The 22,002-nt window shown below is 42.6% G+C and overlaps 1 protein-coding gene across 5 annotated transcripts in view; it reads right to left on the reverse strand.

The window, feature by feature from the left end:
• Nucleotides 1-22,002, reverse strand: part of IL12RB2 (interleukin 12 receptor subunit beta 2) — a 92,656-nt gene that overhangs the window by 3,962 nt on the left and 66,692 nt on the right. For 3 of the 5 annotated variants that reach the window (XM_074004191.1, XM_005543079.5, XM_005543080.5), the window contains 5 exons: nt 19,720-19,818; nt 19,476-19,634; nt 12,880-13,017; nt 6,122-6,212; nt 2,671-2,770 (listed from right to left, as the gene is read on the reverse strand). In XM_074004191.1, the coding sequence (XP_073860292.1) occupies nt 2,671-2,770; nt 6,122-6,212; nt 12,880-13,017; nt 19,476-19,634; nt 19,720-19,818 (587 nt within the window). Of the gene's footprint in view, nt 1-2,670; nt 2,771-3,451; nt 4,442-6,121; nt 6,213-12,879; nt 13,018-19,475; nt 19,635-19,719; nt 19,819-22,002 lie in introns of those variants that run through there. The other 2 variants (XM_074004188.1, XM_065520569.2) reach the window with 1 other exon arrangement.

The raw sequence follows: 22,002 nt of genomic DNA on the forward strand, positions 1-22,002 counted from the left end.
TTGGCTGGGCGTGGTGGCAGGTGCCTGTAATCTCAGCTACTTGGGAGGCTGAGGCAGGAGAATCGCTTGGACCTGGGAGGCGTAGGTTGCACTGAGCCGAGATCATACCATTGCATTTCAGCTTGGGCAACAGAGCAAGACTCTGTGTCAAAAAAGAAAAAAAAGATATCTAAAAGTTCAAAGGGACTATGTAATGAAAATTAAGTGGCTCTCATACTCTCCACCCTCTCCCTGGAGGCAACCACCATTCTCTGTTTCATATGTATCATAGTGGGCTTCCAGAAATATCCTGTGCCCATACTGCAGATGTATGAGTGTATATAAAATCGCCCTCATTTTTATATAAATGAACCCACTTTAGACAATTGTGATAAATATTGCTCTTTTTACTTTTAAGTATCTTGGAGATCTTTAGGCACATATAGATCTATCTCATTTTTTAAGTATTTGCCTAATACCCTATTGTACAGATGTACCCAAAATGTTTAATTTGTCCCCGGTGCACTTTTACATTCTGCTCAAGTTTTTGCTTCTATTTATAATGCTTCAATGAATGCGCTTATGCTACACAACTTTGGGCATATGTATACCAATTTCTATCACCTTCCTTCTGTCTTACTTTCTCTAATAAATCTCTTCAGCTCAGAGGTGTAGACTGCTAGAAACACTCTCCTCATCCCGTGTTTAAAGATCCTTTAAAATGTATAATGCAATGATGAGCAGCACATCCTACTTGGATATGAGTCCAGGATCCACCATTTACTCGCTGACTAACATTGGGCAAGTTAGTCCTCTGTGCCTCAGTTTCCTCATGTGGAAAATGAAGATAATAATCATACAACCTCATGCCAGGCATGGTGGCTCACGCCTATAATCCCAGCACTTTGGGAGGCCGAGGCGGGCGGATCACGAGGTCAGGAGATCGAGACCATCCTGTCTAACATGGTGAAAACCCAACTCTACTAAAAATACAAAAAAAAAAATTTAGCCAGGCGTGGTGGCGGGCGCCTGTAGTCCCAGCTACTCGGGAAGCTGAGGCAGGAGAATGGCGTGAACCCGGAAGGCGGAGCTTGCAGTGAGCCGAGATTGCACCACTGCACTCTGTTGCTCTGGGCAACAGAGCAAGACTCTGTCTCAAAAAAAAAAAAAAATCATATGACCTCATAAAGATGTTTATGGGTTAAATGTTAACATATGAAAATGTTTTCAAAAGTTCCTGGTACATATAAGGTAATATATCTAAATTATAATAATGTGTAATATAATTATATAATTATTATATGACAGAATATATAAAATATATAAATGTATAACCTGTACATTATATATCTAAAATAGTGATAACAGCAGTTTGTGTATATATATATATATATAAAAATATATATATGTGTGTGTGTATATATGTATATACACACACACAAACTGCTGTTACTGTCACTATTTTTGCTGTTGTAACTTAATAGGGATGAAATCCCTCAGAAGAGACTTAAATTATGGGTCTTCTTGGGAAGAAAGTGAATGATCTTTGTCTTATATGACCCATGTGCTTTACATGGCATCTTATTTAATCCTCACGGTGGTAAGTAAGAATGACATTGTTTTATGAAGACTGAAACTTGGGCTCAGATAGCTGGGCAAGTTGCCCGAGAGTCACACACATAGTAAGTGGCAGAGGCAGGGGTGGCCTCCGGGCTTGATTTCAAAGGCACTAAACTGTAGTGACTTAAATTCCTGAGGAAGCTGTGGCTGGGATCCACTCTTTTTTTTTTTTTTTTTTTTTTTTTTTTTTTTTTTTTTTTGAGCAGAGGCTGGGACTATGGACCACTGGCTTCTGGCCTGAGGAAGGGTGTGGATGACAGAACATACTTGGTAGTTGGAGAGAAGCATCTTGCCCGAGAAATGTTGTAAAGTCTTGGAAAGGAAGCCTGGAGCTGTCAAAGCCCCAGGCGATGGGAGGAATATTGGCTTGCCACTTCTCTCTCCTATTTCTCCCCTTAAATGTAGTCTTCATATTCAGATGCTTTCAACTTCCAGACCCTCCACCAGGGATGGCCCATCTTGCCCACTGTGAGCTTTCTCACCTCTTTTCCTGGGCTGCAGCAGTTCCCTTCACTCTCTTTACTCTCCCCTCTCTCATCTGTCAGCTGATCAACCTCTCCTTTAAAACCTTTTCTTTGCACAATGGAATGATGTACTGGCTTCTTACCCAAACCAAAATAGTATGGGTTCTATTTATCTTTTCTATGCTTAGACAGGAAAAATCAAAATCTTCAATTCTCTTGAATTTTGGATGACTCAATGCTCAGGCTAGTACTCAACAAATGGCCAAAAAACAAAACAAAACAAAAAAAGCTTGCTTTCTTCTTTTGAAATAAGTTAGGTGAGAACAGGAGAGCAGTTTGGTGAGAAGGGGAATGTGAGGCATACTGAGGAATAAAAAGCTAGGGGGTTTTAATCTCATGATCATAAACTTCAGAAGATTCCTGTGCATGATTTCTCTTAAGTTCAGGAAGAAAAGTGAGAGTGATGACTCAGTGGTAGCTTAGCATGAATAACTTAAGCTCAATCATAGGATCTCAGCACCTAGGCTTCCTCGTAACTACAATGGAAAACTTAGATGTGGTGATCACTAGAACCCCACTGACTGACCACAGAGGAATTATACCTTACCTCTGCAGTGGGATATTTCTTAGTGCAAGTGCTATTTGCTGGATCTGGAATTTCTCTGCTACACCACTGAGGTCTGAGGGCCGCTAGGAAAACAGATAACCTATAGATAAAGAAAACAGTGACATTTTCTTAGGTGTGCACACAGTGGCATGGAAACACAGGTTCTCAGTGCAGTACCTTCAGTGTAAGGCTGCTTTTGTATGCAAATAAAATATAAACACTGAAAGACAAAGATGATTTATTTATCGTCCAAGGCTACAGTAGTTTTCTGTGAAATTACAACACAGTCACTTGGGGTTTGCTAAATAAACCGTGGAACTTTTGATCAACCTAATATTTAGCAATCTATCACTATCCAGCTATGCATTCATTCAACAAATATTCATTGAACCCCTAATATGTGACCAGCACAATGCTACCTGCCGAGCATTGAAGATGACATGTTCCCTACCCTTACTATTTAGCTAATTACAATATTTACAAAGAGTTTGTAGTGACAGGTTAATTATGTGAACAGTTGAAAAAAAGACAGGATTCAAAAATGGTATAAATAGCTTGAACATAACCATGTTAAAAATGCCAAGAAAAAAGTATTTTAGGGAAATATCTGAAATATCTATTAACAGTGGTTGTATTTGGCAATAAGAGGAAATATAGGTCTTTCATGATGTAGAAGGAAAAATCCTAAAAAATTTCTTATAAACGTATGTGACTTATTTTTTTTTTTAAGTTCATGAACAGTATGAAACATTTTGAAAGACTTGGCTTTGATAAGCTTTGATTTTTTTTTTTTAAAGTATGCTTTACAATTTGTCTAACCTTTTGAAGTAAGAGATGTGGCCATGTGACTAGGTTTTCTCCAGAGAAATATGAGCAGAAGTGTCTGTGATCTCATAGAGATCATGCAGATGAGGACAATGCCCAAGGGATGGTATGCGAAAAAGATGGAAGAAAACTGTGTCGCCAAATAACTGTGGAGCACAGCTGCCCACCAATCTGGATACCTTACCTCAGGGCCATTATATGGAAGATAAATAAAGTATTATTTAAGCCACTGTACTTTGGGTCCTCTTTTTTTTTTTTTTTTTTAAGGCAGTTTAGCCTGCACTGTAACTGATCTTCACAATTTCCATGAAGAGGATGCATGTGATCCTAGTTGACTCCTTTTGAATTAAACTTTTTCAAAGTCTACCCAAAGAGAGCTTTGCTTTGAAGTATCTATCACACATTAGATCTTCAATAAATGTACAGCCTGTTAGACAAGTTCAATGGCTGGTAAAATGACTTTGAGTTAGTTTTATTTTGACCTTTTCTCTAACTTTACACAGCATTTGAAGAAAACTTTGTATTGAAAAACCAACTCATTAAAAATATTTTCTTTGAAAAATAATACATGTTTACTAAGGAAATTCTAGAAAATATAGTTAAACAAGAAAAACTAAAGTCACCTACAATTTTATCCCCAGATATAAACACCATTAATATTGTGGTTTAGGCTGGGCACAGTGGCTCACACCTGTAATCCCAGCACTTTGGGAGGCCGAGGTGGGTGGATCACGAGTTCAGGAGTTTGAGACCAGCCTGGCCAACATGGCGAAACCCTGTCTCTACCAAAATTACAAAAATTAGCTGGGCATGGTGGTGGGCACCTGTAGTCCCAGCTACTCGGGAGGCTGAGGCAGGAGTATATCTTGAACCCAGGAAGCAGAGGCTGCAGTGAGCCAAGATCATGCCACTGCACTCCAGCCTGGGTGACAGAGCAAGACTCCGTCTGAAAACAAAACAAAACAAAAATATTATGGTTTATATCCTTGAGGCAGACAGTAATTGCCACCCAATATTCATTTTCCCCTCCTTCTGAAGAAGAGGACCCAGATTTATTAGGACGACAATGCACTCGGCTAAAGGACCATAGCTTTGTTTTCTTTTCTTGCAGCTCTACCTCAAAGGAAAGACCACGGTGGTTTTTTTTTTTTTTTTTTTTTTTTTTTTTTTTTTCTGGTTGGTATTGCTGTTTTAGGCTGGAGTGCAGTGGCACAATCTTAACTTACTACCACCTCTGCCTCCCAGGTTCAAGCGATTCTCATGCCTCAGCCACCTGAATACCAGGGACTACAGTTGTGCACCACCAGACCTGGCTACTTTTTTTATTTTCAGTAGAGAGAGTTTCACCATGTTGTCCAGACTGGTCTCGAACTCCTGACCTGAGGTGATCTGACCGCCTCAGCCTCCTGAAGTGCTGAAATTACAGGCATGAGCCACTGCACCCAGCCTCAGTCATGTTATTTTGACTTTTATATTATATATAACCAAATTTAATGCTAACTGATATATCTTACATTTGCATCTGTGTGTATGCACTATTTTTAAGAAATGAAAGTACATATTGTTTGGCAGGCTGCCTTTTAAATGGAACATGGTAAATATTGTTCATACCATTTAATTTCTTTTTTTTTTTAGAGACAGTCTTGCTCTGTTGCCAGGGTGGAGTGCAGTGGCGCGATCTCGGTTCACTGCGATCTCTGCCTCCTGGGTTCAAGTGATTCTCCTGCCTTAGCCTCCCAAGTCTCAGCTGGGACTACAGGCGCGTGCCACCACACCCAGCTAATTTTTGTATTTTTAGTAGAGCCGGGGTTTCACCGTGTTGGCCAAGATGGTCTCGATCTCCTGACCTTGTGATCTGCCCGCCTTGGCCTCCCAAAGTGTTGGGATTACAGCCGTGAGCCACTGCGCCCGGCCTGCCATATCATTTTATTTCTACATCATCTTTCATGGACACATAATATGTTATAGTACAAGATATATCATGATTTAGTTACCCAATCCCTTATCATTGGGCATTTAGGTTATCTCAAATATTTTTCTTTTCTGAAAATTATTTCAGTGAACATATTTTCCACTAAATATCTGCAGACATCTATAATAGAATAGGCTTGGCACAGTGGCTCATGCCTGTAATCCCAGTACTTTGGGAGGCTGAGGCAGGCAGATCACTTGAGGTCAGGAGTTCGGGAACAGCCTGGCCAACATGATGAAACCCTGTCTCTAATAAAAAATATAAAAATTAGCTGGGTGTGGTGGTGGGCACCTGTAATCCCAGCTACTCGGGAGGCTGAGGCAGGACAATTGCTTGAACCTGGGAGGCGGAGGTTGCAGTGAGCCAAAATCACACCACAGGACTTCAGCCTAGGTGACTCTGTCTCAAAAAAATTTTTTTTGAAAAATAAAGTGTATATATATATATATATGATACATTTCTAGTTAGAGATTATTAGATCAAAAGGTATATTTTTAAGGATATGACACATACTGTCACCCAAAGTGGTGAAATAAGTTTAGTCTCTCACTAGGAATGTGTGAGAGTGTCCATTTCCCTGACCCATGGCAGCAACAACTATTATCATTTTTTTAAAAGCCTCATTTACCCAATTGGTAGGTGTAACCAACTCACTTTTGCTGGAAGTAATGCGTTGAGAAAATGCCCACCATGATGATAGCAACGCAAATGCTTGGTGCCACAAACGCCATCCAATTGGCTTTACCTGAAAAGTTAGGAAATCCTGTGACTGAGTGAGTTATCATCAATGAACATTTCAAAATCTTGATTGGTATATGAGCCCTCTGGGCCTTACCCACAGCTCCGGGACAGCTGTGCTCAGGAACAAGGTAAATTCGTTTTTGTCTACGCGGTGTGGGAAATGGGACCCTAAGGGGACCAATTCTATGGTTCTAAGAGGAGCTCTGGCCCTACAGGGCTCCTCCCACTCACAGGGGCAGAAAGAAAGGAGGCACGGAATGCAAAGCACAGTTGTGAATTGGGAGCCCTGTCTTAGTCCTGGCTGTGCTGCTAGCAGATGTGTAATCTGTGGACTTCAGTTTCTTTTTTTTTTTTTGAGACGGAGTCTCACTGTGTCTCCCAGGCTGGAGTGCAATGGTGCAATATTGGCTCACTGCAACCTCTGCCTCCCGGGTTCAAGTGATTCTCCTGTGTCAGCTTCCCAAGTAGCCGGAACTACAGGTGCATGCCACCACCCCCGGATAATTTTTGTATTTTTAGTAGAGACGGGGTTTCACCATATTGGCCAGGCAGGTCTTGAACTCCTGACCTCATGATCTGCCCACCTCAGCCTCCCAAAGTGCTGGGATTACAGGCGTGAGCCACCATGCCCGGCCTGGACTTCAGTTTCTTGATCTATAAAATGTGAATGGTGACATGTACCTTGCTGGTTGTCATGAAGATCAGAGATGGTATATTTAAAGCACATGGCAGTGTGTCTGAATATAGAAGGTCCTCAAGAAACAGTAGCTATTAATTTTAGCAAAGTATGGCATAAGCCTTTAGCTAGCTAGGGTGATTGTGAAATTTTTGAAATATTTGAAATTGTGCCTATTCCTTCCTATGAAAAGAACTACGGCATTTTACTACTTACTGGAATTGTCCATTAATTCATCCAGCACTTGCTGAGTAGTAACCATGTAACAGGCTCTGTTAGGTGCTGGGATACAAAGATAAATAGGACATGGCTCTGCTGTCTAAAGAAGTCATGAATATAGTATAGGATACAGATGTGTGAACATGTAAACAATAAGCCATGATGCCATGGTGATATGGTTTGGCTGTGTGCCCACCCAAATCTCATCTTGAATTGTAATTCCCATCATCCCCACATGTGGTGGGAGGGACCCACTGGGAGGTAATTGAATCATGGGGGCAGTTACCCCATGCTACTGTTCTCATGCTATGAGGGAGTTCTTGCAAGAATCTGATGGTTTCATAAGGGGCTTTACCCCTGCTTTGCTCTCATTCTTCTCTCTCCTGCTGGCTTATGAAGAAGGATGTGTTTGCTTTCCCTTCAACCATGATGTAAGTTTCCTGAGGCCTCCCCAGTCATGCTGAATTATGAGTCAATTAAACCTCTTTCCTTTATAAATTACCCAGTCTCAGGTATGTCCTTATAGCAGCATGAGAACAGACTAATATAGTAAGTAAATTGGTACCATAGAGAGTGGGGCACTGCTGTAAAGATACCTGAGGATGTGGAAGCAGCTTTGGAAATGAATGAAGGCAGAGGTTGGAACAGTTTGGAGGGCTCCAAAGAAGACAGGAAAATGTGGGAAAGTTTGGAATTTCCTAGAGACTTGGAGGGCTCAGAAGACAGGAAGATGTGGGAAAGTTTGGAACTTCCTAGAGACTTGTCGAATGGCTTTGACCAAAATGCTGGTAGTGATATGAACAATGAAATTGAGGCTGAGGTGGTCTCAGATGGAGATGAAGAACTTGTTGGGAACTGGAGTAAAGGCTACTCTTGCTATGCAAACAGACTGGTGGCATTTTGTACCTGCCCCAGAGATCTTTGGAACTTTGAACTTGAGACAGATGATCTAGGATATCTGGCAGAAGAAATTTCTAAGCAGCAAAACATTCAAGAGGAAGCAGAACATAAAAGTTTGAAAAATTTGCAGCCTGATGATGCAATAGAAAAGAAAACCCTGTTTTCTGAGGAGAAAGTCAAGCTGGCAGCAGAAATTTGCATAGGTAATGAGGAGCCAAATGTTAATTACCAAGACAATGGGGAAAATGTCTTCCGAGCATGTCAGGAACCTTCATGACAGCCCCTCCCATCACAGGCCTGGAGGCCTAGGAGGGAAAAATGGTTTTCAGGGCTGGGTCCAGGGCCCCCACTTCTATGTGCAGCCTTGGGACTTGGTGCTCTGCATCCCAGCCACTCCAGCTGTGGCTGAAAGGGGCCAACATACAGCTCAGGCTGTTGCTTCATAGGGTGCAAGCCCCAGGTCTTGGCAGCTTCCATATGGTGTTGGGCCTGTGGGTGCGCAGAGGTCAAGAATTCAGGCTTGGAGAACTTTGCCTAGAATTCACAGGATGTATGGAAGTGCCTGGATGCCCAGGCAGAAGTTTGCTGCAGGAGCAGAGCCCTTATGGAGAACCTCTGCTACAGCAGTGTGGAAGAGAAATGTGGGGTGCAAGCCCCTACACAGAGTCCCCACTGGGCACTGCCTAGTGGAGCTGTGAAAAGAGGGCCACTGTCCTCCAGACCCTAGAATGGTAGATCCACTGACAGCTTGCACCATACACCTGGAAAAGCTGCAGACACTCAATGCCAGCCATGAAGGCAGTCAGAAGGGGGCTGTACTCTGCAAAGCCATAGTGGCAGAGCTGCCCAAGGCTGTGGGAGCCCACCTCTTGCATCAGCATAACCTGATGTGAGACATGGGGTTAACCTATTTATTATGCCTGAAGTTGCAATTTTTTGAATTATTGCATGAGTGAAAAATCTGACCTTGGTGATGACCTTGAGCAGTAGGATATAAATAACTCCCACATGCTTAGCATTCCAATAATGGAACACTAGTCATAAGTGGGTCTGGGCAGGAGATCATTTTGGAGCTTTAAGATTTAATGATTGCCCTATTGGCTTTTGGACTTGCATGGGGCCCTGTAGCCCCTTTGTTTTGGCCAATTTCTCCCATTTGGAAGGGGTGTATTTTCCCAATGCCTGTACCCCCTTTATATCTAGGAAGTAACTAGCTTGTTTTTGATTTTATAGGCTCATAGGTGGAAGAGACTTGCTTTGTCTCAGATGAGACTTTGGACTTGGACTTTTGGACTATTACTGGAATGACCTAAGACTTCAGGGGACTGTTGGAAAGGCGTGATTGTGTTTTGAAATGTGAGGAAATGAGATTTGGGAGGGGTCAGGGGTGGAATGATATGGTTTGGCTGTGTCCCCACCCAAATCTTATCTTGAACTGTAGTTCCCATGATCCCTACGTGTGGTGGGAGGGACTTTCTGGGAGGTAATTCAATCATGGGGGCAGTTATCTCCATGCTGTTCTCGTGATAGTGAGTGAGTTCTCACAAGAATCTGACAGTTTTCTAAGGGGCTTTCCCCTACTTGGCTCTCATTCTTCTCTCTACTGGCACCTTGTGAAGAAGGACATATTTGCTTTCCCTTCTGCCATGATTATAAGTTTCCTGAGGCTTCCCCAGCCCTGTGGAACTGTAAATTAAACCTCTTTCCTCTATAAATTATCCAGTCTCAGGTATGTCCTTATAGCAGTGTGAGAACGGACTAATTCACATGGGATATGTATGAAAACAGGGGTGTATGCAATGTCCAGAGAGGTATAGCAGAGAACAGCATGGAAAACTGGTTCACAAGTAGCAGAGGAAGGTTTTGCAAAAGGCACAATGTCAAAAGTTTAGAGTTGATTAGCTGGGCATGGTGGCAGAAGCCCACAGTCTCAACTACTTGTGAGGCTGAGGCATGAGAGTCACTTGAGCCCAGGATTTCGAGGCTGCAGTGAGCTATGATCATGCCACTATACTCCAACCTGGACAATAGAGTGAGACACTGTCTCAAAAAAAATTAAAAATGTAGAGTTGGAGGATGCATAGGAGTCAGCTAAATGGATAAGCTAACAAAGGAAGACCAGACCAGAAAAAAACAAAAACAAACAAAAAAAAACTGTGCAAAGTCATGGAAGGAGGGAACAGCCAGGGCTTTCAGGCAACTACAGGAAGTCTGGTCTTGCTCCATAATGAATGCTGAAGTGTGTGGCAAAGGATCAAACTAGATGGGTAAACAGGACCATGTGAACCTGGCAAGTATGGAGTCTGAGTTCTAGCTGGAAGGGGCCCTTGGGGAACCACTGATGAGTTACAAGGAGAGAAGTAACGCCAGCATCTGGAGTCTTGCAGAAAGACTTCTCTTCTGATTGAATGACAAACAGGCTGGGAGGGAGAGTGAGCAGGAGGAGCTAGAGGCCAGAGACCTGTTAGGGCCCATGAGAAGTGTCAACAGGGCTGAATAGGGAAGTTAATGGAGGCAACCTTTTTTCTACCCCATACAATCAGGAGGATCTGGCCTTCCTTTCTTTTTTAATTGAGATGGGTCTTGTTATGTTGCCCAGGCTGGTGTGGAACTCCTGTGTTCAATCAATCCTCCCACCTTGGCCTCCCAAAGTGCTAGGATTATAGGTGGGAGCCACGACACTTGGTCAAATCTCACATTTCTTCAGCATCTGCTTTCCTTTCTGGGCAGATGGAGCAAGTTTGGAGTAAAACCAGTAGCAAGATGCTGAGTCCTTTTTTTTATTATTTTATTTTATTTTTGAGACAGAGTTTCGCTCTGTCACCCAGACTGGAGTGCAGTGGTGCGATCTCAGCTCCCTGCAACCTCTGCCTCCTGGGTTCAAGCGATTCTCTTGCCTCAGCCTCCCGAGTAGCTGGGATTACAGGAGTGCACCACTGCTCCCAGCTAATTTTTGTCTGAGTCCTTAATCTACATTAATCGAGCAAGTTAACTTTCTTTTGATCTTTTTTTTTTTTTTTTGAGACATAGTCCCACTCTGTCGCCCAGGCTGGAGTGCAGTGGTGCGATCTCAGCTCCCTGCAACCTCTGCCTCCTGGGTTCAAGCGATTCTCTTGCCTCAGCCTCCCGAGTAGCTGGGATTACAGGAGTGCACCACCGCTCCCAGCTAATTTTTGTCTGAGTCCTTAATCTACATTAATCGAGCAAGTTAACTTTCTTTTGATCTTTTTTTTTTTTTTGAGACATAGTCTCACTCTGTCACCCAGGCTGGAGTGCAGTGGCTGCCATCTCAGCTCACTGCAAGCTCCGCCTCCTGGGTTCACGCCATTCTCCTGCCTCCCAAGTAGCTGGGACTACAGGCACCCGCCACCACGCCTGGCTAATTTTTTTGTATTTTTTTTCGTAGAGATGGGGTTTCACTGTGTTAGCCAGGATGGTCTGGATCTCCTGACCTTGTGATCCGCCCGCCTCGGCCTCCCAAAGTGCTGGGATTACAGGCACGAGTCACCATGCCCGGCTGCAAGTTAACTTTCATGGGAGTGCTCAGGATATGAGAAGAAGTCTTGTCAATTTCCCAGTGGAGAGTTTCCTGGCATAGAACAAGAAAGTCTCTTGAATGATCAACTTGATGCTTCATGTCACAAAGCAAGATGCTTAGAGCAGATGCAAATGAGCATTGCTAGAGAGAACAGTGTAACTTAGCTAGTGGAGGGAAGCCCATGCTAGCTGGGTCACTTACTCATCAGACTCAAATTTAACTTAATTTAAGCAACTCAAATCTGAGTTTGATTTGTAGTTCTGCCACTGACCACTTCCGTGACCTTGGGTAATCTTTTTGTACCTTAGTCCCCTCACTTAAAAAAAGGCATGATAATCCTTCAGTTTTAAAAATTCATTTCATATTGAGTGTCTGGTAGGATGAAGTAGGTATAACCATGTAATTTTGGTAAGGAAATATTAGCAAAAGTATGTGTTATAGGTTGAACTGTGTGATCCTCAAATTTATATGTTGAAGTCCTAAACCCCCAGCCTGAGAATGTGACCTCATTTGAAATTAGGATCATTGCATATATGATTAGTTAAGATGAGGTCATACTGGAGTAGAGTGGGCCCCTAATCCAATATGACTGGTGTCCTTATAAGAAGGAGACAATTTGGACACATGGAGAATGCCAGATGAAAGCAGAGACCTACAAGCCAAGTAATATTAATGACTGCCTGCAAATTACTGGAAAAGAGGAGAGAGGCCTGGAATAGATTCTCTCTCATAGTCCTCCGAAGGAATCAACCCTGCTGACACCTTGATCTTGGACTTCTAGACTCTAAAACTGTGAGACAATAGATTTTTGTTGATTAGGCAACTCAGTTTGTGGTGATTCGTTGCAGCAGCCCTAGCAAATTAATGTAGTATGCAAAGTGCTTAACAGAATGACTGTTGTATATGCAATAGCTGCTATTATTATTGTTGATGTAATTCTCATCATTTGTGGAACAGATACTTAGTAAGCAAGTACTGTGTGCTGGGCACCATGCTAGGCCTTGAAGACAGAGGTAAACAGATATCAGTCCTTGCCTAGTGGATTCAGAGTTTTGAGTAGGAATTAAATGTAAGTGCATTATGTAAGGAGCATTTGGGAAGGCTTCCTGAAGGAGGAAGCATTCCTGATGAATTTTGAAACATGAGTAGACACTGTCTCCAAGAAAATAGTAGAGTGGTAAAGCATTCTATTTAGGAGAAACAACAAGTGTAAAGTGACAGCAAGAAAGTTATTAGTGAATTAAAGAAAATCTGGTTATCTCTATACCAAATGTAATAGAAGTGCATGCCTGTGCAAGAATCCAGGGTGGACTCATTATCCTTAACATTGTCTCTCACCTTGCAGACAAAATTCCCTCTCATTTCCTTGGGAACTTTCGCCAGCAGCTGTCAAAGCTGTCATCCACAGGACATATGTCACTCGGGGCTGCAGGCTGTTTATTGGATGTGAATTTTGGGAGACTCTGTAGGGAATTTCTGAAAGGAAGATAAAGATGAAGAAAGGCACGTATTAAAGGATATGGCTTTTAATGTAGGCTTCTACTCATTTTTACTCTTTACTGCTTCATTTAATTTGGAAGGAAAAAGCATTTTGCTATTTTAAAATAGTCCAAATTCCTCAGTACTTAATACCTTAAGAGGCCCTAGACATTGTCATTTATGGATATCTCACTCCACAGCATATCAAACAAATTAGTTTTTTTGTAGTAAAATTTTTATTTTTACTTTCTTTTTCTGATTTTCTTTTATCTTTTTTGTGTTTTGTGGTAAAATCTTTTGAATAAATTTTTGTTGTTTTGCTTTTGAAAATATTTAGCTGTAGTTAACTCCCTTTATTTCCAATGATGATAATATTTCTAGTATTTATCAGGCTTATTTGGGAGTTCTGGAGGTGAAATGTTAAATGTACAAATTGTTTTCAAGGCTATGGAATCTTTTTTTTTTTTTTTTTTTTGAGACAGGGTCACTCTCTGTTGCCAGGCTGGAGAGCAGTGACACGATCTCAGCTCACTGCAACCTCCGCCTCCTGAGTTCAAGCAATTCTCCTGCCTCAGCTCCCCAAGTAGCTCGGACAACAGGTGTGTGCCACCATATCCAGCTAATTTTTGTATTTTTAGTAGTGATGGGGTTTCACCATGTTGGCCAGGCTGGTCTCAAACTCCTGGCCTCAAGTAATCTGCCTGCCTCAGTCTCCCAAAATGCTGGATTACAAGTGTGAGCCACTGCGTCCGGCCAGTTATGAAATTTTGTATTTTGTATTTTTTTGAGATGGAGTCTTGCTCTGTCACCCAGGCTAGAGTGCAGTGGCATGATCTCGGCTCACTGTAACCTCTGCCTCCTAGGTTCAAGCAATTCTCCTGCCTCAGTCTCCCGAGTAGTTGGGACTACAGGTGTGTGCCACCATGCCTGGCTAATTTTTGTATTTTTAGTAGAGATGGGGCTTCACCATGTTGGCCAGGCTGATCTTAAAATCCTGGCCTCAAGTGATCTGCCCACCTCAGCCTCCCAAAGTGCTGGGATTACAGGCATGAGCCCACACACCTGGCCTATGTAAGTTTAACAATTAATGAAACAGACATTCACTTAACATTTTTTTTTTTTTTTTTTGAGACAGAATCTCGCTCTGTCACCCAGGCTAGAGTACAGTGACACAATCATGGCTCACTGCAACCTCCACCTCCCGGGTTCAAGCAATTCTTCAGCCTCAGCCTCCTGAGTAACTGGGATTATAGGCATGTGCCACCATGCCTGGCTAAGTTTTGTATTTTTAGTAGGGATGGGGTTTCACCATGCTGGTCAGGCTGGTTTCAAACTCCTGACCTCGTGATCTGCCCACGTCAGCCTCCCAAAGTGCTGAATTATAGGCATGAGCCACAGCACCTGGCCTCACTTAACACTTTTAAACTTTGATTTTGCACTTTTCCATTTGTAGGCTCTGGGCCCTGAGCTTATAGGGTATAATATGAGGATCTTCTTCAGTATGACATAAAATCGTTAAAAACTAGAGCAACAATACTTAGATTAGATTTATTTGGCAACTGTAAACCTAGATTACCAGTGCCTTGATGTTCTCAACACCCCTGCAGTTTTCTCTGTAGGGAAGATTTTGTGTTTTGAGTAAACACATTGAGTAAACAAGCACTGATGTTGTTTTTTTAATCTAAGAAACATGAGTGTGGGTAGCCTTTAGTAAACAGACAATCTTCTCCAGTGGCCTGTTGGGTGTGGATTTTGGAGTGACTTTTCAAAAGCTGGGGAGGATGGCAGAGTCAAGGCCAGCACTTTGGTAGAAGTAGCCTGTGTCAACTAAAAAAAAAAAAAAAAAAAAATACTGAGACAAATTTTAATAGTTTTTTTTTTTCTTTTTTAAGACAGAGTCTCGCTCTGTCACCCAGGCTGGAGTGCAATGGCACAATCTCGGCTCACTGCAACCTCAACATACACTGGCTCACAAACTCCAGGGCAAGTCAGAGGTGTCTTGCATGCTGGATTTATTTCAACAGTCATAAATATGAGTGCCTACACTGGAGAAGGCACTGACAATACAAAAGCATAGAATCTGCCTCAAAGAGTCCACTATCTAATGGGGAAAAGAGACCCCTTCCATTATCCCATCCCTGCTTACTATGGGTAATCAGCAAGATGAAGTCCTATAATATTACCTCTACTCCACCCAAAGGGGTTGAAGCCCATGCAGATAATTTATTCACCGTGACTATCAGAGAATTTGTATATTTTACATCCTGTTGAGAAAAGTCCTTGTGGAAAATGCTCAAGTCTCCTCTAGCCTGGTGAAATTGTTTGCATAGACTTAAGCTATATGAATGAGCTCAAAAAGCCCTTTCTCTAGTCCTGAAGTAGGGGATTAAAAAATTAATTTTAGAGGGACCTTCTGTTCCTCCTGTTGTAGCAAAACATCAGCAAGCGTCAGGGAATCAACTGTCCAACTGTGTGAGGGCATCCTTAACTCTGGGAGTGAAATGAGACATTGGAACAGAAGGGAAGGGATTTGTATGGGTTGCTGGGCCAATAAAGTTTATCCGCACACACACACACATATGCACACATATTAGAAGAACAAAAATAGAAACTCCATGGGAAGAGGCAGTGAGGAGGATGATAGTGTCAGCAGTTTGGTTGGCAAAATAGGCTGAGTGGTATAATAGGAGAAAGAAGTTGAGAAGTCAAGCAGGAAATACTGGTCCTGCTCCCTCTGGGCTGTGATCTCTGGCAGAGATAAAAGAGGCCATTCAATCCTTGGTGGTCTGAAAACTTAGACTCAGGGTGGTTCAATGATAAAGGCACCAGTGTAGGAAGATGTGATAGTTGCCAGTCATTGGAAAGGCTTTAGATAGGAAGGTCAAGTGGTACTAGACAAAACAGCTGCACTGCTACTGGAAACAAGTTTTTGTCTAACGATCTACATTGGATTTAACAAAGGGTAGAGTGGTATTCAGCTGTTTATTTTTATGAAGCACCTACCATGTGTCTGGCTATATTCTAGGCATGAGGAGATAATGCTGAGCAAATTGCCATGGCTTCTTCCCTTAAGATGCTTAGAGACTGTTGGCAAAGACTACTAGGTAGTAGCAAAGTATAATGTGTTCTCTAGTAGAAAAATGTGTTGGCCATGGCTCTACTGGTGCACATGGCAATATGGACAAGCTTCCAGAGAAGTGGCTGTGCACAGAGCCACCCATATAACTCACTACAATCCAGATACCTGGGCGCCTCCCTGGCTCTACACCTTACCTCCTCTGCCAAGGCAGGTCCCTCATTTTTTGCCCTTACTGTGCTCCACATGTGCTGTTAATACTGCTGCCTGGTCAATGGTGCTGAAACACCCGTAAGATGGGGCCCTCAAAGCAGAACACCTTCCTGCTTTGCCTTTCTCCCTTCTCCCTCCTCCTTAACCTACTACCTCCTACCACTCTCTAGAAAGTGCCCTTGCGAATTCACCAATGATTTCTGGTTGCCAAATGCAATAGGTAGTTGTCAGTCCTTGATTATGACAGTTACATCTCTTTTGTGTACTTTTCCTTTTTTTTTTTTTTTCAGTCTTTGAGACAGAGTCCAGCTCTGTCGCCCAGGCTGGAATGCAGTGGTGCGATTTCAGCTTACTGCAACCTCTGCCACTCAGTGATCCTCACACCTCAGCCTCCCGAGTAGCTGGGACTGCAAGTGCACACCATCATGCCTGGCTAATTTTTTGTAATTTTGGTAGAGACAGGGTTTCACCCTGTTGCCCAGGCTGGTCTTGACCTATTGGGCTCAAATGATCTGCCCACCTGGGCCTCCCAAAGTGCTGTGATTACAGGCGTGAGCCACCATGCCCAGCCTCCTTCTGTGTACTTTTCTATCTCCCTTATAGACTGTGAGCTTGTCGAAGATGGGGACTAGGTCTTATCCATCAACAGATACTTACTGAATTAAATGGAAGTTTAACCTAAACTAGTATAAAATAGGACTGTGAATCTGCACTCTCCCTCCCCTTTTAGCTTATTTTTAAATACCCTTATGCAGGCTTTAGAGTCATCAGATTTATGACAAAATAAGGAAGGCATTTTCTTCAACATCCACAAGAGCAGTGTTAAGAATTAACAGACTCTGCTGGGCGCGGTGGCTCAAGCCTGTAATCCCAGCTCTTTGGGAGGCCGAGATGGGCGGATCACGAGGTCAGGAGATCGAGACCATCCTGGCTAACACGGTGAAACCCCGTTTCTACTAAGAAATACAAAAAATAGCCGGGCGAGGTGGCAGCGCCTGTAGTCCCAGCTACTCGGGAGGCTGAGGCCGGAGAATGGCGTGAACCCAAGAGGCGGAGCTTGCAGTGAGCTGAGATCCAGCCACTGCACTCCAGCCTGGGCTACAAAGCGAGACTCCGTCTCAAAAAAAAAAAAAAAAAAAAAAAGAACGGACTCAAGAGACTTTTACTATTAAAGTAGATGGCTTACTGTTAAAAAAAAAAAAAAAGAGGTTGGGCTCAGTGGCTTACACCTGTAATCTCAGCACTGTGGGAGGCCAAGGCAGGTGGATCACCAGAGGTTAGGCGTTCAAGACCAGCCTGGCCAACATGGTGAAACCCCTCCTCTACTAAAAATACAAAAATTAGCAGGGCATGGTGGTGCATGTCTGTAATCCCAGCTACTCAGGAGGCTGAGGCAGGAGAATCACTTGAACCCGGGAGGTAGAGGTTGCAGTGAGCTGAGATCATGCCATTGCACTCTAGCCTAGGCAACAGAGCAAGACTCTGTATCAAAAATAATAATAATAATAAATAATAATAATAATAAAAGAATCAACAGACCATGTTGATCTTTGTGGTTGCAAACAGGTATCTCAGTTTAAACTCTGCCAAAAGGAAAGTTATTTGGGGGGCAAATTTCACATGAGGAATTCCAGATGCCTCCAGAAGAGATCAATTGATTCCTTACCTCTTGGGGTGCATTTCAGAATGGACTTACTCTGGGACAAGTCCGGGGGAAGAAGTTCTGATCAGTGATATGTTCTGTTTATCAATGGTGAATTCATTCAACAAATGACCATAAGCCCTTATGATGGCACACTACAGAGCTGATAAAAAAGAATGACGTAAGTTCACATAGACAGATGTAGAAGGGTCTCTAGCATGTATTTTTGAGAGGTAAAAGCAAGGTGTAGATCAGAATACTGAAAAAGATCTCAACTATTTTCTTGTATATGCATCAATTGTTTTTTTTCTGGAGGAATACACAAGGGACTGTTAACAGCCTAAGTGTGAAGGGAAGATGAATTTTCTTTTTATGTCTTTCTGAGTTATTTTTATGTTTTAGTATTATTTATATAATAAAAATTAACCAGCTTTTAAAGTCACACTGTGGACCTCTTAAAGTCAAGAGAGAAGAACAACTCCTCAAGCTTCCCAGGTGAAAATCACCCCTGCAGGCAGCTCTCTGGCAGCTGCATCTCAGGGTGGCTTTGTTGCATTCTTCTTGGACCTACTAACTCTCATAAAGAAATACAAATGTTCCTTCTTTATGATAAATGTTCCTGAAAGCTAGCTTCTTACAAAATAGAGAGAAGGTCAAGTCAAGAAAAACAAAAACTCCAAATAAATCAAAGATTGGAACATCAAGTGTGGCAAGTGACTTGGAACTATACATGAATGAGTGATCCATGACATCATTTGAGACAACACTCTAGCTAGAGTTTACTTTAATTGCTTTAGCTTTATACTTATAGAATAATTTTGGGCCATAAAGTGTTACTTAAACTGCATCATATTTTATCCATTTTAAGAAGAAAATAATATGCTATAATAGTAATTGCAAATGTTGGGATTTAAAAGTTCTCCAAATGCATTTCTTGTGAACCTCAAAGCCTATACAGGATTGGCAGGGCGCTATGGCCCACGCCTGTAATCCCAGCACTTTGGGAGGCCGAGGTAGGCAAATTGCTTGAGCCCAGGAGTTGGTAGACCAGCCTGGACAACACAGGGAGGCTCTGTCTCTACAAAAAAAAATTAAAAATTAGCTGGACATGGTGGCATGTACCTGTAGTTCCCACTACTTAGGAGGCTGAGGCAGAAGGATTGCTTGAGCCCAGGGAGGTCAAGGCTGCAGTGAGCTGTGATTGCACCACTGCACTCAGCCTGGGCAACGGAGTGAGGCATTGTCTCAAAAAAAAAACAAGTAAGTCAATAGTCCATTTACTTCATTTCTGTATCCTTAGCAATTTGCTTGGCACATAACGCATATTCAATAACTTTCTGTTTGTGTGTTTAGATGTCTTTTCTAATTATTCATTCAGTTAACTTTACAAGTATTTATGGAGTACTTACTATGTGCCAGGCATTGTGCTAGCACATGTGTGTAGATATGCACGCATACCTCCTTGTGTTTTCCTGACATCCAAACAAGAAGGCCCCACTCACTGCATTTGGTTCTCACACATACCACAGAGCTGAGGCTGGGAGTTGGAGTCCCGTTCCTTCCAGTATATCCTGTAATGGAGGAGGCAGCCCATTTGCTCCTGGACTGGAATGCTGTTCCATGAAATTAAAATGCTCCCCTTTTCCTCTGTGATGGCATTAATATGGGGGCCACTCAGTGGTGCTGTAAAGTAGGGCACAGGAGGCTTCTGTCACCCTCCAAATCCAAATCATTAAAGCAAAATTTGGCAAAAGGTTCCAAGACTCACCTTTGTGCTTAGAGTTACCCAGGATGGAGCTGCATCCTCCTTGATCCTCTGAGAGTGCATACACACGGATTTCATAACAGGTGTAGGGTTTTATGTTCTCTGCAAGGAAAAGGGAATTCCCTTAACAGCCGTGCCATTACTGGTGAGTCACTAAAGGCAGCCTTTTTATTATCTGATACAAATGCTTTCAAGGTGTTTCTTGCCTTTTCCTAGTTTAAAGATGGTTCAAGCACAGTCTGGACTGATGACCTATGACAAATTCTCAGCATCTGATTTGCCATGACATTGGCTTCTGGAAGTGACTGCTCCCAACTTCAAAGGATGAGATCAACCAACCAACCAACGAACCTGAGTTTCTTTCCATATAAACAAACGATATCACCATGATTAAGAAGGAGACAAAAGCTATTTGAGTTCCAACACAGATTTAAATATAACCCCCCACACACACATACACACACACACACACACACACCCGACTGCTTTTGAAACCAAACAACTTACCTTCAAGAAAAAAAAACCTTTTGATTTCTACAAATAAAACATTTGCAGTTTACAGGAAAGTGAGGCTGGAATTTTGCAGGCATAGAACCTGAATGGCTTTTCTAATTCTGTAATGCTTACCAAGATCTGACAGGGCAGATGATACACTGAGGCATAACTAACCAGGGTGCTCTGGGTGCAATCCAACCCCTTGTTACCCCATGTCCTCTCCCTCTATGTTCCAGTTAGATTTCAGTTGCTTCCCAGCCTGGAAGATTTAAAAGGTACTTGGGAATTGTTAATGCTCCTTCCTGGCTTTTAAACCACCACACTTTCAATTTTCTGTCAGTCATGAAGCCTATTGGCAAGTCTTTCTTCCCCGCCAGAATTCCTTGTTTCCATGAATCTCAGATTTCTACTGCTTGTGAACGAAGGCCCCTTTCATAGATACCTCTCCTGATATACTTTTACATTTCAAATGAACATTTAAAGGCAAAAGAGATAACTCCTACTAGGTAACTATAGTATCAGGGAGGCAAAGTAAGGACCCTCTCCAGTATTGATTAATGCCCAGCCGATAGGTAGCCAGGGTCCCCTACGCTGACAGTTGATTAGGGTTTAACTTTTTTTTTTTCAGGAAGAATAATTTTATATCATAGAATAGTTTATTAAATTATGTGTGTTTTATATGAAAATCCATTGCCCATTAAATATTCCAGCAAATAGCACATAAAACTCAGTTGCACAACCAGTGCTGTCAGAAGAGACCATGACAAGATCAGAACACATGCCATGGTTAAATTCCAATTTGAGTTCATGAACTAAGTGAAGTGGAGAAAAGGACACAGTCAGCTTAGTATGGTAATCCAAAGACTCCTCATGGGTGGGATTGACACCAAGAAGCCCAAAGGGCAACATGGAATATGAAATCATATTTCATGTGGGAGGGGCCAGTGAGTAGCTTTCAGGCCCCAGTGCCTAGCTGTTCTGCCCCTAGTCATGAAAGGGGCCAACCAACCACTGCCTTATGGAGGCATGGGAGTTCCAGATAAGCTCATTAGGCAGACAGTTCCCTTGTATTTTGCCATCCAAAATGTGAATTCAGGACAGAGGCCTTGAAAACTGCTGCATTAGAAGCTGTAGTTTATTTTTGTGAATGGCTCACCTTTAGTGGAGGAGAGAAGACAGTGGCTCCGGAACTCAGCTGACATTTCCCTTTCCACCAAGAGTAGAGCCCTCGTAGCAAGCTTGTTCCCCAGTTCTGGCCTCAAGAACTCCTATTTTACTGGCTGATTCTTGTATGAATACTCCCTAACAATATCTGCTCCCCACCTCAAAACCTTCAGTGGATGAAGCCCATACTCCTAAGACTTTTATTTCCTTTCTAGAGTCTGGCTGCAATTTCCAGACTCATTTCCCCCCACTCACATACATACATACATACCTAGTACCCTTCAGCAAAGTCCCTGCCCCCATGTTTATAAACCATCGCTTCGGTGGTTTTTCTGCAGAAAGCTAATTTCACCTCGTAAGTGTGGGAGAAGGCAAACATTAAATGACTGGTAACGAGGAAGAAGGCAAAAGAGGGCGGAAGAGGGCCCCCAACAACTCTAGGCGTAGGGAAGGTTTTCTAGACACCATGATGTTATGTATTTGTAAAAGGAGTGGCTCTATATGGTCAGAAGCATTTTCACCCAGACAGGACAGCACTAGTCTCTAGCCTAGCCTCCACCAACCTATAAATCAAGAGCTGGTCTGTATTCTGGCCCACTCCAAAATGCCCAAATCTGCCCCAGCCAG

Source organism: Macaca fascicularis, chromosome 1 (assembly GCF_037993035.2).
Source record: "Macaca fascicularis isolate 582-1 chromosome 1, T2T-MFA8v1.1".
In the NCBI taxonomy this organism is placed as follows: Eukaryota; Metazoa; Chordata; class Mammalia; order Primates; family Cercopithecidae; genus Macaca; species Macaca fascicularis.